At 33.1% G+C, this 14,192-nt stretch overlaps 1 protein-coding gene across 1 annotated transcript; it reads left to right on the top strand.

Moving 5' to 3' along the window:
• Positions 1-10,454: 10,454 nt before the first annotated feature.
• Positions 10,455-11,977, top strand: LOC120166279 (AP-4 complex subunit sigma). The gene is made up of 4 exons (XM_039175578.1): positions 10,455-10,691; positions 10,930-11,016; positions 11,350-11,418; positions 11,533-11,977. Exons 1-4 carry the CDS (start codon positions 10,551-10,553, stop codon positions 11,665-11,667), a joined length of 432 nt encoding a protein of 143 aa, XP_039031509.1. The 5' UTR covers positions 10,455-10,550; the 3' UTR covers positions 11,668-11,977.
• Positions 11,978-14,192: the final 2,215 nt, after the last annotated feature.

Raw genomic sequence — 14,192 nt, 5'->3', positions numbered from 1 at the left:
AATTGAAAGAAATTGCACAGCGATTTAGAGTGGTTCGACTTTATCAACCAAAGTCTGCGTCCACTACCTTAGCTATCCACACTAAGGATTTTCTAACAAATTCACTAACTTGTTCTTTCTTTTGAGGCCAAAGAGATAACCTTACAACTCCCTCAAGAATATACCCCAATTCTTGAGAACACTCTTTTCTCAAAGAGAAATACAAATTTGCAAACTTACAAGAAAAACCTCACAAGGAAAATATGTTTGCACAATTCTAGAACAAAGAAAGAACACTCAAGAATAAATACAATTGAGCACAATAAGTGTTCTTGAAAGAAAAATGAATATTGAATGAAAAATAGGCTTGAAATGCTCAAACTTGAGGTTTGATGCTTTCTCTTTGATTCTCTCTTGATTCTAATTGCTTGATGTTTCTTGTTATTGATCAATGGCTTCTAAGCTTGCTTAAATACACCTTGAATCACTTCTGAACGTTGGGGATAATTAGAGAAAATAATATAGTCGTTTTAGTGTGAAAACAATTAATAAAGCAGTTTGGAGCGTGGGGGGAATCGGTACCCCCTATGGGGAATCGGTTCCCTAAGTGTAAAATTCAAATATTTCGACCGTTATACAAGGGGGAATCGGTACCCCCTGGTGGGGAATCGGTTCCCTCCGAGCATACTGGAATTGTCGGAGCCAAACCATTCAGGGGGAATTGGTACCCCCTTAGGGGGGAATCGGTTCCTTCTGAGCAATCTGGAATTTTTGGCTTTGAAATGGTTCGAAATACTTTGTAAAATTATTTTGAAATTGTTTTAAGATTAAAACTTAATTTTACACTTTGAGTAAGGATTAAAAATGATCTTTGAAAGATTTGGAGTAATGTTTTGATATTCGAATAATTCTATCGAATATACTTAGAAAATCATTTGGAAAATCTTAAAATTCATTTAACTTAATTTGTTATATCAAAATATCAAAATGTTTTCAACACACTTTTATTTTAAAATGGTTAAAGTGAACCTCAAATGTGTTATGACAACCCACTTAAAACGATTTTAAATTAAAAGGGCATTACCCTTAATCCAATTATGTAATAATGTTGATTTATGCAAATGAGGATATCAAGCATTTCATATAAAAAATGATGCAATGTGATTTGCCACTGAATTATTTGTATACCCATACATATGTAAACATATCACCATGCGAAATAAATATAAACAATTAATTTAATAAAATCAATCTAACAATGGACTAGATTTAACTAAATTTAAACTTAAAGAATTAATCTAAAAAACTCTAAACTATGACTAAAGTATTTACAATCTAAATCTATGGACTAAAATAAATTAACATAATTACTAATATGGAAATTAAAAAAAAAAAACCTTAAACATGAATCGGATTGTAATGGAAAATTTTCAAAATAACAAACCAAATGTTAAAAATACAAAATTAAATTAACTTGATTAAAAACAAGGACTAAAATAAAACATACGTTGAATGTGAAGGAACTAACCTTAAATATCCCTAAAATTATGACTAAAACTTAAATTTTGAAAATGACGAAATCAAGACAACTACAAAAAAAAGGAAATTCTAAAATGGTCTGTACAGGACTAAAATATAAATTATCGCTAAAAGTAAAGGACCAAACGATAACTTTATCCTAAAAATTCAATGGCTGTAAAACTAATTAACCCAAAACAAAAAAAATAATAAAACCTAAATAAACTAAATTATCCTAATTTCACGCAGAATATGCACAAAGCTTAGCTCCCCTCCCTTCTCTCCACTTTCCATCTTTCTCTCGGCCACGTACAGCGCCGCTCTCAACCACCATAGCCACTGGCCGCCTGGATTCTCTACTCCAGTGAAGCCTAAATCTTCCCTACCTGACACTATCGACAACCACAGAAGTAAAAAAAACAAACCGATCTTGTTTCCTCCATACCCATGAATGCCGCCGTGACACCCAAAACCAAACACCCCGATCGTTACTTTTGACTGCCGGTTAACCCATAAACAAACCTGAATAGACCCTAAACTCTCTTATTTTCACCATTATAAACCCCTAAACACTAAAACCACGTGCACCCTCAAACTTCTAAGGCCGACGGGTTCAACTCCAAACAACGACGCACTACGAGGTAAACTATCAAGTACCCTTCTCTTCTTATTTTATTTTACTGATCATAGTTTTAATCTCAGAATTATATGGTTTCATAACAATAACCCCAGTCCTTATCCCCATCAATTAAAACCCCGACTGACTAGGATGTAACTACCAAGTCTACCGTCATCCACATCTAAGGTAATTTTCTAATTCTTTTCTCTGCTATTTTTTATGCTTTAAAAGGAAAACAACAAGCCACGTATAACATTAAGGAGTATTTCGAAAAATAAAGAAAGTAACGAAAGTAACCTGCTTATGAACCGCTTATATTTCCTTCGAAAGAGATAGGAAAGGTTATACTGCTTCTTGATCTTTGAATACTGAAAAAAATATTGTTTACACACTGTTTTATCTGTTGCTCTACTGTGTAAAACGAATGAAAAACAAAGAAAGAAAAAAAATCTGTCGTGCTTCTCCCAATTAAAAGAAAAGAGGAATCAATCCCTCTTGTTTACACTGCTCTCGAAAGATCCAGATCAGAAAACTCAGTTTACAATTGTCTCTTTTTTCTCGTAATTGTAACCATTTTCTTTTCAATATGGGAGAAGAAAAACCCCCTCTACAAATTGCTCTCCCCACTTACAAACCTGTTTCATTCAATTTTTTTTGTAACTCTCATGTTGTGATAAATTCCCTTTTATCTGCTCATTTCCTTTTCCATTTTCATGCATCGCTGACCCCTTTTCTATTTTGCATGTCACGCTGGCACATCGAAGAGGTTGCACGAGGAACATGACTATTAGTCTCTAGAAGCACATATGGGTTTGGTTCGGGGTTATTGGCTAGATTTGGGCTTGTTGTAAAGCATGCAAGCAATGTAAACATAAGCAATATTAATAATAATACTAATAATTATAATTTTAATTGTTATAATAATAATAATAGTTATAATATAATATTAATAATTATAATATAATATTTATAACCCAGACAAAAACGGGTGTCTACACACATGATTTAATTCCCAATTTCTGTCTTCAATTCCTAACCCTCGATCTTTATTTCCCAAATGCTCTTTGATATTTCCTCGATGTTCCTCTTCTTCTTCTCCAATCTTGACAATACCCACCCCTCGAGATGAGCCTTGTCCCTAAGGATCGAATGCTGAAAACTGCCATTTCAGATTCGAGTAATCCTCCCATGTATCGTTCTCTTCAGCTAGGTTCTCCCAGCGAACCAAAAGTTGAGTAACAGGTTTACTGTTTCTGTTTATAATTCTTTTGCCCATAATTTTTAATGGTTTAATTTGTATCTCTCCTTCTTTATCTACTGTAGAAGGATAGGTAGCAACAGTAGTGGAATCATCTATGAACTTCTTCAATAAATTAACATGGAAAATTGGATGCAATCGAGAGGAATGAGGTAAGTCCAGTCGATAGGCTACTGTTCCTATCTTTTCCAGAATTCGATAGGGTCCAAAAAACTTTGATGCTAACTTCAAGTTCTTTCGCAGGGCAATTGATGTATTTCTGTAGGGCTGCAATTTGAGGTAAACTAAATCCCAATCTCAAAAGTCCTTTCAGTTTGATTTTTATCTTCTTGCTGCTTCATTTGATTGCTTGCTAACTATAACTGATTCTTTACCAACTGCCTATTAGCCTATCTACTGTTCATCATATCTGAAATAGTTTATACTGTAGACTCAGTAGGCCAAACCATAATAGGTGGTTTGTATCCATATAATGCCTGAAAAGGTGTTAACTTTATAGCAGTATGATAAGTGGTATTGTACCACCACTCTGTATGTGGTAGCCACTTAGCCCATTGCTTAGGTTGATAGAAGCAAAGGCCTCTCAAATACTGCTCTAAACATTGATTGACTCTCTCTGTTTGTCCATCTGTTTCTGGATGGTAAGCAGTGCTGAAAAGTGGCTGTGTTCTAAGTTGTTTCATTAAATCCTTCCGAAAAACACTTGTAAAGGTTCTATCCCTATCAGAAACGACCATTTTAGGCTGTCCATGTAACTTGTACACATTGTCTAGGTATAGTTTAGCCAACTCTTTTGTAGAATAAGGGTGAGCTAAAGACAAAAAATGATTGTATTTTGTAAACTTATCCACAATGACCAAAATACAGTTTTTCTTGAATGAAGTAGGTAGACCTTCAATAAAATCCATAGTAATTATTTCCCAAGCCTGATTAGAAATGGGAAGGGGCTGTAGCAAACCAGGCTTTGCTACATGTTCAACCTTAGTCTGCTGGAAAATTTCACAACTTCTCACATAAGTAGCAACCATAACTTTAAGATTTGGCCAATAAAAATATGACCTAATCCTATAATATGTAACTTGTGCACCTGAATGTCCTCATTGAGGAGAGTCATGTAAGGTCTTAATAGCCTTCAATCTAAGACTGTCATGAGCTCCAATATAAACTCTACCACTGTATCTAAGGACAACTTTATATTATTTCCATTTACTGTCAGCTGTAGGATTAATAGTAAGAGTTAAAATCCAGTACTGAGCTAAAGTATCACCTTGATAACTCTCTTCCACCTCTTGAACCCAAGTAGGTATGAAAATAGTAGCTCCCATAGAAAAACATTTAGCCTGGTCCTCCCATCTTCTAGATAAGGCATCAGAAACAACATTCAACTTTCCTTTTCTATACTGAATAGTATAGTCCAATCCCAAGAGCTTTGTCAACCCTTTCTTTTGAGTAGTGGTAGTCAACTTCTGTTCTAGAAGAAATTTTAGAGGCTCATGATCAGTCTTAATAATAAAAGGCTTACTGTCCAAATAATGTCTCCATTTTGAAACAGCCAAGAGAATATCAAGGTATTCTCTTTCATAGATAGATAATGCTAAATTTTTAGGACTTAGAGCTTGACTCAAATAAGCAATAGGTCTTCCTTCTTATGACATAACAACCCCTATACCTCATGAACTAGCATCTGTTTCCAGATAAAAGGTTTTAGAAAAATCTGGTAAGGCTAACACTGGAGCAGAACACATGGCTATTTTAAGATCTTCAAAAGCCTTATAAGCAACAACAGTCCACTAAAATCAATCCTTTTTCAACAACTGTGTCAAATGTCTGCTAATAATTTCATAATTTCTAATAAATATCCTGTAATAGCCTGTTAAACCAAGAAATCCTCTTAGAGATTTAAGAGTTTTAGGCTTAGGCCAATTCTACATAGCCTCCACCTTGCTAGGGTCAGTAGATACCCCTGCAGCAGAAATAATATGGCCAAGATACTCCACCTGAGTCTGTCCAAAGAAACACTTGGACAATTTGGCAAATAATTGATTCACCTTTAAAACTTCCAAAACCAGCTGTAAGTGTTTAATATGATCTTGCATACTGCTTCTATATACCAAGATATCATCAAAGAAAACTAAAATAATTTTTCTAAGAAAAGAATTGAACAATTCATTAATAAGAGTCTGAAATGTAGCAGGAGCATTAGTAAGACCAAAAGGCATTACCTTAAACTCATAATGACCTTGATGAGTTCTAAAGGTTGTCTTGTAAATATCCTCAAGTTTAATTATGATCTGCCAATAACCTGACCTCAAATCTATTTTTGAAAAATAGACTGCCCCATGTAACTCATCCAGTAAATCTTCCACTATAGGAATAGGAAATTTGTCTTTGATGGTCATACTATTTAATTCTCTGTAATCCACACAAAATCTCCAAGTGTCATCATTCTTTTTAATAAGAAGGCAGGGAGAGGCAAATGTACTCTTACTAGGCTGAATAATAGAAGAAGAAAGCATAATAGCTATATGTTTTTCCACTTCAGCCTTTTGATGGTGAGGAAATCTGTAAGGCCTTAAATTGACAAGTGTAGCATTAGATTTGAGTGGAATAGCATGGTCATGAGTCCTCTGTAGAGGTAGCCCTTTAGGTTCAGCAAAAACTGTGTTGTACTGCTCCAACAGATGTTAAATTTCAGTATGAATATTAGTAGAATTTCCTACCATAGTCAATAAGACAACATGGCCCAAAATATCAGAATCCCATGCAGACATTTTAAGTAGTGTAGCCCCTGAAATTTACAGCAGTTCATTATAGAGTTGTTGGCCTTAAATACAAATCGGATCCCCTTGATGGTCAAAGCTTAAGGTCATGTTGTTAAAGTCCATTCATATTGGACTGAATAGCTTCATCCAATCAACTCCCAAGACCATGTCACTTCCTCCCAATTTAAGTAGCCTAAAATCATGTAAAAAAGTATGACCTTGTATTTGTCATTCTACCTTGTTGCATCTAGAAGAACTGAATAGTTGTTGGCCATTAGCCACAGTGATAGCCAGATGATTAGGGTAGTAATATGTATACCAGCATCAGCCCATTTAGGAGTCAATAAACTATGTGTGCTGCCACTATCAATTAAGATATTCAAGGGTCTTCCCTGAATAGTACCCTGAATTCTCAATATATTTAACTGCCTGTTTGTACACTGATAGCCTGGTAGATATTTCTCACCATATTTGAAACAAATATTATTTTGCCTTCTATAATCCAAAAGATTTTGTTTTGGATTTGGTGAGGCAGTAGGCTTTGTAGGCACTGACATATCATTTGTCTTAGATGTAGATATGGGGTTTAGGTAGGGTAGGATTTTAAAAGAAGGCCTTAATCTCTTATTTTCAAGCTCCACAGAAAGTTCATAAAGCTTGGCCTATTTACATGATTCAAACACGTTTTTAGGATCTAAAGCCTTGACCCTATACTTAATCTCATCTCTTAGACCACTAATAAAAAGTGATACAAAAAACTCCTCAGTTAAAGTAAGATTCTGCAACAACATATAAGGCTGCAACCCCTCAAATTTTTCCTGATACTCTTCCACTGAGTCAATTTAGTGAACTCTTTTATAATATCAGAAAAAGATCTGTCATTGAATCTGTGAAAGATATCAGCTTCAAATTCATGCCATGTTACATGGTGCTTTTGCATTATATACCCATCAAACCATATTTATGCTTTGCCTGTTAAATACATAGTAGCTACCTCTACTCTTTGCTCAACATGAACACTACAAATAGAGAAATATTTCAAGCATTTTTTAATCCAGCCCTAGGATTAACCCCTTCAAAAAATGGTAGTTCTATCTTGGGTCTGTTCCACATAGTTCCAGGACTATTAATTGAACCCCTGGCCCCCTTTTTCAGCTTCCACTCCAAACACATTAAGTCTAGAATCACTGTTTTCACCCACTTGATTTTCAGGCCTCAAACTATTCTTAAGAACTAAACAAGCATCAGGTTTAGTCTTTAATATCCCAGGTTCATCCGGTTTATAAGTAAATCTAGACTTGTCATTCACCACAGTCACCAAAACAGGATTAGTGTCCTTATTTTTAGAAGTATCAGGAGATTGTACCTGTTCATCGGTAGAATGCTCATGCTCCCCATTTCTGCCTGTCAAAATCTTTAATAGTTCCTCCACATAACCTTGATTAGTAGCCATTCTAGACTCCAATGTAGTGATTCTATTCTCTTGAGTCTCCCACCATTTAGGTGGATTAGTTTCAGCTTGCCCTTGTTTCACCAATGCAGCTAGGTCTTCAATCTGTTTTTGGATCCCAGATAAATCATTTTCCGCCATGGATTGGTTCTTCTTTGTCATGCCCACAAGAGATTTTTGCCAGAATCGAAGCTCTGATTACCAATTGTTATAGATTGAGAGAAAAAGAAAAGATTTAAGAGATGAATTTAGACGAGAGAGAGTTGATAGAGAAGAAAATTCATCATTCATTGCATAAGGAATTTTTTACAACCAAGTCTGTTAATTATTTAGTTACAATTGCCAGTCACTTCATGACAGTTGTCCCAACTATATAACAGATTGATTCTTCTCTTTCTTTTCTTTCTAAGGTATTGGGCCTTCGGTATTGGGTTGCTCCTTCAGACCTCCCTTTTGCTCAGCCTGCTCCTCTGATAAGGTAAGTGACCCCGTGCCTCTCACATGATTCAATTCCCAATTTCTGTCTTCAATCCCTAACCCTCGATCTTTATTTCCCAAATGCTCTTCGATATTTCCTCGCCATTCCTCTTCTTCTTCTCCAATCCTGACAGATTATCGGTCCAATACTTTCGCCAATTTTTGTGGTAATGTTCCTCTTATACAAAGTAACTCGAAGCTTGGGCAGTCGTACCCATGCTATTATTTTCTTTGGGAGGGTTGTGTCGTGGTGGAAAACTCCATTTTCCACGATTCAATTGTCAAGTAATGCCTAAAGATTGTTCATGGTCCATCGGCTAGAACTTGGAGGAAGTCGGTATGAGTGTTGAAAGTGACTATAAAATAGTTGTTTTCATTGTCCATAAGTTTGAAGGTTTGCTTAGGCTTACACAATTCATAGAGTTTGGTTGAAGAGTAGTATATCCGATGCGTCTTCAAAGTAATTTGATTTCCACAATTTGTTCGAAACTCTTGGCAACCAAAGATTGGATACGGTCAGAGAAATTAATCGAGATCAAACCATCAACTATGATTTGGGAAACATCACCATCAAGGATTTCAATTTCATCCTCATCTATTATTTCGACAGTCTCTGAAGGAGCATCACAGTTATCACACATAAAAAATCTTTGCAGGAGTGGGTTTCGTTTTCTGATTCGTGGTAGGGGCAATTGGGATCGTGTTAGGGATAAGAATTAACGCAACAATAGCGAGTTCAAGAGATCCACCTTTATCTAAGGGATCTCATAGAATTCGTATAAAATTTTCTTTTTTTCATATATATATATATATATATATTAAACTTACAATTTTCAACTATGGCTACTATTATAAGAAGTGTATATAAGAATAAATGATTAAACAAATCTTAAATGTATAATTATGGTGTTATAACTAACATACATTAAAACAAATCGTTAACTAAATAATTACTAACTCAACTAATTTAAAGTTAACTCACTAATATCGAAACATGATTTACTAAAAGCACCGCAATTTTCAACGTTTTATAAATTTTTTAATGCTTCTATGTAAAATAAAATTTGTAACTTATTAATTTGACAAATTTTATATTTTCATAAATTAAGTACAAGACTGAAATTAGTTTATTCTGTTTACGAGTGATTCATGGAGGAAGAAGTTGACACATAATTTCGAATCAACCATGAAAAAACACTGATAAATTAGAGGACACAACAACACACCTGTATTTGGTTGTTACCCATGCGCATCTCTTCTTCGAATGCAACCATCAGAAACAACACTTTTCTGCTTTGCGTGTATGTGTTCCCATTACTTCCTACACTATTTGAACGAGTTAATCTAACACACTGATGCTCAACCGATGAACATGAAGCATTTATTGATAAATTAGAATGTAAAAAACTGCTGATGACGGCGTAGTACTGAATGTGAACTAACAAAATGAGTTTTTGGAGAAATAGAATTAACAGTAGATGATGGAAGGGATTTTTCAACCTCGACTGGAGACTTTTCAACCTTTTTCAAAGCTGGTTTTCTTGAACTTAACGAACCTGCCTTGTTTCCCGTTGGTCTCAGTACAAGTCTTGCCTCTGAGTTGGCCACATTTCTCGATCTCAATATTGGAACACCTGACATTGATAAAAAAAAATCTATCAATTCAACACTAATTATCAAAGGATCTCAGATTCTTCTTTATTAACCAATACCCGAACCAAAGTTAAACAAAAATGATTTAAGAATTAGAAGCTAAAGGCTCAGACTTTAAAACAAAAATTTGGCTTTGAGGAAAATATACAGGTATGAGGGGTAGGGGAAGCGAAGGAGAAGATAGGATAGGTTTGGGGAAGAAAACGTATGAAAAAAAAAAGAGTAAATTGAAATTTTGTCCGAAACTACTTTAAAATTATTAAAAGGTTCCTAATTAATATTTTATTTAAATTTAAGGGGTTACAATAAAAATCAAACTTTTTTACTAATATATCACATCATTTAACTAACGGAAGTTAACGTTCCAGTGATTACATCTTAATTAAACGAAACGAAAGTGATCATGTATTATATTTTTTTAATACAACAATCATATATTTATAAAACTCAAATAAAAGTGATCATTTGTGTAATTTATTCTTTTAAAGAGTAAACAATATACCTAATGATATTTTTCGCATTATAATCATAAAAATTTGTTAACATTTATATAAAATTTACTAAATTATTAGAAGTAAATTATAACTTATATTATGGTATTAATGTTAAAATATTCAGATATCTGTACCGTATTTTAAGTTTACGGGCCGCTTGGGAATCAATCTATAAAGAATTAAAATTATTAGACCCTGAAAAACCTTAAAAGTAAAAAGCACGCCCTAATCTCCAATTTTCCCATTAAGGTCAATAACAACAACAATAAGCGATCAATTTTGCCGTGAGAAAATAGAGATTCAGATCCAGGAAGAAGCAAGGGAAGAACGAAGGAAAGAGATGGGAATCAGATTCATATTAATGGTGAACAAGCAAGGGCAGACCCGTCTCGCCCAGTACTACGAATGGCTCACCCTAGAAGAACGACGTGCCCTCGAAGGCGAGATCGTTCGCAAGTGCTTGGCCCGCAACGAGCAACAGGTAATAATATTTAAAGGAAGATTTGCATGTAAATCTCCTTTTTCTAAAAAATATTTGAGATTATTTGCCCATGATTTAACTCTCTCTTTTTGCTGTAGTTTTGTCTGCTCGTGATTTAGGGGATTTGGAATTTCCAATTTCTAATTTCCTTCAAATTTAAGGCTAGAATTGCTAGTAACTTCAGAATTAATGCTCTATTTACTCATTTGCGGTTATTAATTTGCTTGAATTGTGACAGTGTTCATTTGTTGAGCATCGGAATTACAAAATTGTGTACAGGCGATATGCTTCGCTGTTTTTCTTAGTTGGAGTTGACAATGATGAAGTAAGTTCCATTCCTTTCCTACCCCCTCTAAGATCATGTATGTAATTGTTGATGTCTTTTGAGGTCGAGGTGGATCCCTTAGGTTGAGAGGTTGAGGTGGATGCCTTTGTTTTTTTATGGCATTTTCCCCCTAAGATAAGCAAAGAGATGTTGAGAGGTTAAGAGTGTTTATAATCCATACCCTTGATATGGGGTGAACGTGGAAGGGCAAATGAATTAGAATTTGGGTTTTGATTTGCACTAGACTTATGTCAAGCTTTTATATTTTCCAGTTTGCTTATTGTTTGACAACTTCAATTTATCTTTATCCTCCTCTTTTCTTAAATGTGGCAGAATGAGCTTGCAATTTTGGAATTTATACATCTCTTAGTTGAAACCATGGACCGCCATTTTGGCAATGTTGTAAGTTCTCCCCCAAGAAGATGTATTAGTTTCAAACCCGTTCAAATTGACTGGAATTGTATATTTTTTCCTTTTACTCATTGTTATCTCTTTGTCTACCAAATTTTATTGCAGTGTGAGCTGGATATCATGTTCCATTTAGAGAAGGCACATTTCATGCTGGAGGAAATGGTTATGAATGGTTCTATTGTTGAGACAAGCAAGGCTAATATTCTATCTCCAATTCAGCTCATGGAGAAAGCATCATGAGGAGCGAAAAGGGGTTAGTTAATTTCTTGATTGAATATCATGATTTTCTTTGAGAATCCTGGCGTGTTGTTTGTTATTTTCTCCATGTTTCTTTGTTTCTTTTATTCTCCCTTTCATTTTCTACGTACTTCAATGTTCAAAGTTTAGCAAGTTGTACAACAAGCTAAATGTAAAACAAACCATTAATAATCTTCTCCTTATTGAATCATATGCAATGTTTGCCTGTGCTTTAGCACTATTGTAGAGGTGGCTTAGTGACATTTGAATTTTACTATGTTGAAATTGGAAGAAAATATGAATTTACACCCTAGCCTTACACTTGTTCATGTTTGTACCAACTAAACCACACATCAAACTATGGTCACTCGTGTCTTTAATCTCAGATTATAGTATTTGCTTCAGTTTTGTTGCTTTAAGATGACGTTCTGGTGTATTAGTTCAAAACAGGGTCCTTATGATAGCCTTACGGATTCTGGATTCACAGTGATGATTCTGTATTTCTGTTCCCTTTAGGTTAAGACATAAAAAATGGTGTATTGCTTTGAGAGGATCAATGTTATTCATAGTTCACTTAACATGCATTTGTTTTGGTACTCGAGTGAGCCACACATTTATTGTGTTTATTTCTTTTATAACTTGTGGACTGCATTTGGCCGCAATTGTATTATTTGATTACACTTAAAGTGGGTAGGTTTTGTTATATGATTGGATTCTTTTCGTGTTATATTTACGCGGGGTCTATCTTAAATTCTCTTAACTATTTGATAAAGAACATTTAATCATCTATATTGTTGTCGTTGATACTTGAACTCGAGACTTCTAAGAATAACAATCATTCTTTATCTATTGAACTAAATTGGTTTGTGCAAGTAACTAATCATCTTCGTTATTAATTTTTTGCCAAAAAAATATGTATATTCAAATTTATATATAAAATTTAGTTTACACAATTCTATTCATTTGCCATTTAAGGTTTTAGAGTTTAATATTAAAATAATTAGAGTTAAATTATATTGTATCAAATCTGAATTAACATTAAAGATAACCGATCAGATTCAAAACGTCCATCCGTTCTATTTGGGTTGGGGGGTGGATAGTGAGAGAAAAAAAAAGAAACAAATTACATAGGACATTTCCCAATAATGTTGTTACAGTTGACTATGGGGTAGTTCTGCAGTGCGGCGCCTAAAAAACGGCTAATATACGGCGTGACCGGTTAAACAAGTGACCGGTTAAAATTTAGACCGGTTATGTTATATTATTTAACCGGAAATATTATAAAGTACAATAACATACTAGGTAACGCTTATATAATGTAATATGTAGCGTTTATATTTACCTATTTTATAAGTAAACCGGTATATTTATACCGATAGCATTGCAAATTTACCTATTACATTATATTATATTGAAAGTGTCTATATTTTTTATAAAAAGGATCGATACTTCTTTTAAAGTTATGTAATTTATGTTTCAATTTTTTTTAATAGTGTTTCATGTTTTCCACCTACAATATTAATTTAATAATTTCATTTGCACAAAAAATTATTTGATTGTTTTGATATTTTATAAAATAATATTTAGAATTTTTAATTTAATAATAATATATATCGTAACGTAAAAAATAAATCATTAGTCGCCTATAATTACTAAATTAATATATTAAAACTCACTCAAAAGATAACCTTAAATTAATGTTTTCCACAGTGAAAAAAGTATGGACACTTTTATAAAAAGGATAGATACTTTACAATATAAGCACTACCTATTACATTATATAAACGCTACCTATTACATTATATAAGCGCTACCTATTACATCATATTTTTACCTATTATATTGAAAGTGTCCATACTTTTTATAAAAAGGATCGATACTTCTTTTAAAGTTATGTAATTTATGTTTCAATTTTTTTAATAGTGTTTCATGTTTTCCACCTACAATATTAATTTAATAATTTCATTTGCACAAAAAATTATTTGATTGTTTTGATATTTTATAAAATATTATTTAGAATTTTTAATTAATAATAATATATATCGTAACGTAAAAAAATCATTAGACGCCTATAATTACTAAATTAATATCTTAAAACTCACTCAAAAGATAACCTTAAATTAATGTTTTTCACAGTGAAAAAAGTTTGGACACTTTTATAAAAAGGATAGATACTTTACAATATAACCACTACCTATTACATTATATAAACGATACCTATTACATTATATAAGCGTTACTTATTACATCATATTTTTACCTATTATATTGAAAGTGTTCATACTTTTTATAAAAAAGATCGATACTTTTTTTTAAAGATATGTAATTTATGTTTCAATTTTTTTTAAGTATGTTTCATGTTTTCCACCTACAATATTAATTTAATAATTTCATTTGCACAAAAAATTATTTGATTGTTTTGATATTTTATAAAATAATATTTATAATTTTTAATTTAATAATAATATATATCGTAACGTAAAAAATAAATCATTAGACGCCTATAATTACTAAATTAATATCTTAAA

The sequence above is a fragment of the Hibiscus syriacus genome, unplaced genomic scaffold, assembly GCF_006381635.1.
Source record: "Hibiscus syriacus cultivar Baekdansim isolate YM2019G1 unplaced genomic scaffold, ASM638163v2 tig00111634_pilon, whole genome shotgun sequence".
In the NCBI taxonomy this organism is placed as follows: domain Eukaryota; kingdom Viridiplantae; phylum Streptophyta; class Magnoliopsida; order Malvales; family Malvaceae; genus Hibiscus; species Hibiscus syriacus.
The sequence above is the reverse complement of the archived record's forward strand: the minus strand, read 5'-3'. Positions and strand labels throughout refer to the sequence as shown.

Excerpts from the sequence above, each read along its gene's own strand:
- LOC120166279 (XM_039175578.1), top strand. The coding sequence starts at position 10,551 with ATGGGAATCAGATTCATATTAATGGTGAACAAGCAAGGGCAGACCCGT. Across the intron at positions 10,692-10,929 it reads TGGCCCGCAACGAGCAACAG|TGTTCATTTGTTGAGCATCG; the intron begins GTAATAATATTT and ends GAATTGTGACAG. Across the intron at positions 11,419-11,532 it reads ACCGCCATTTTGGCAATGTT|TGTGAGCTGGATATCATGTT; the intron begins GTAAGTTCTCCC and ends ATTTTATTGCAG.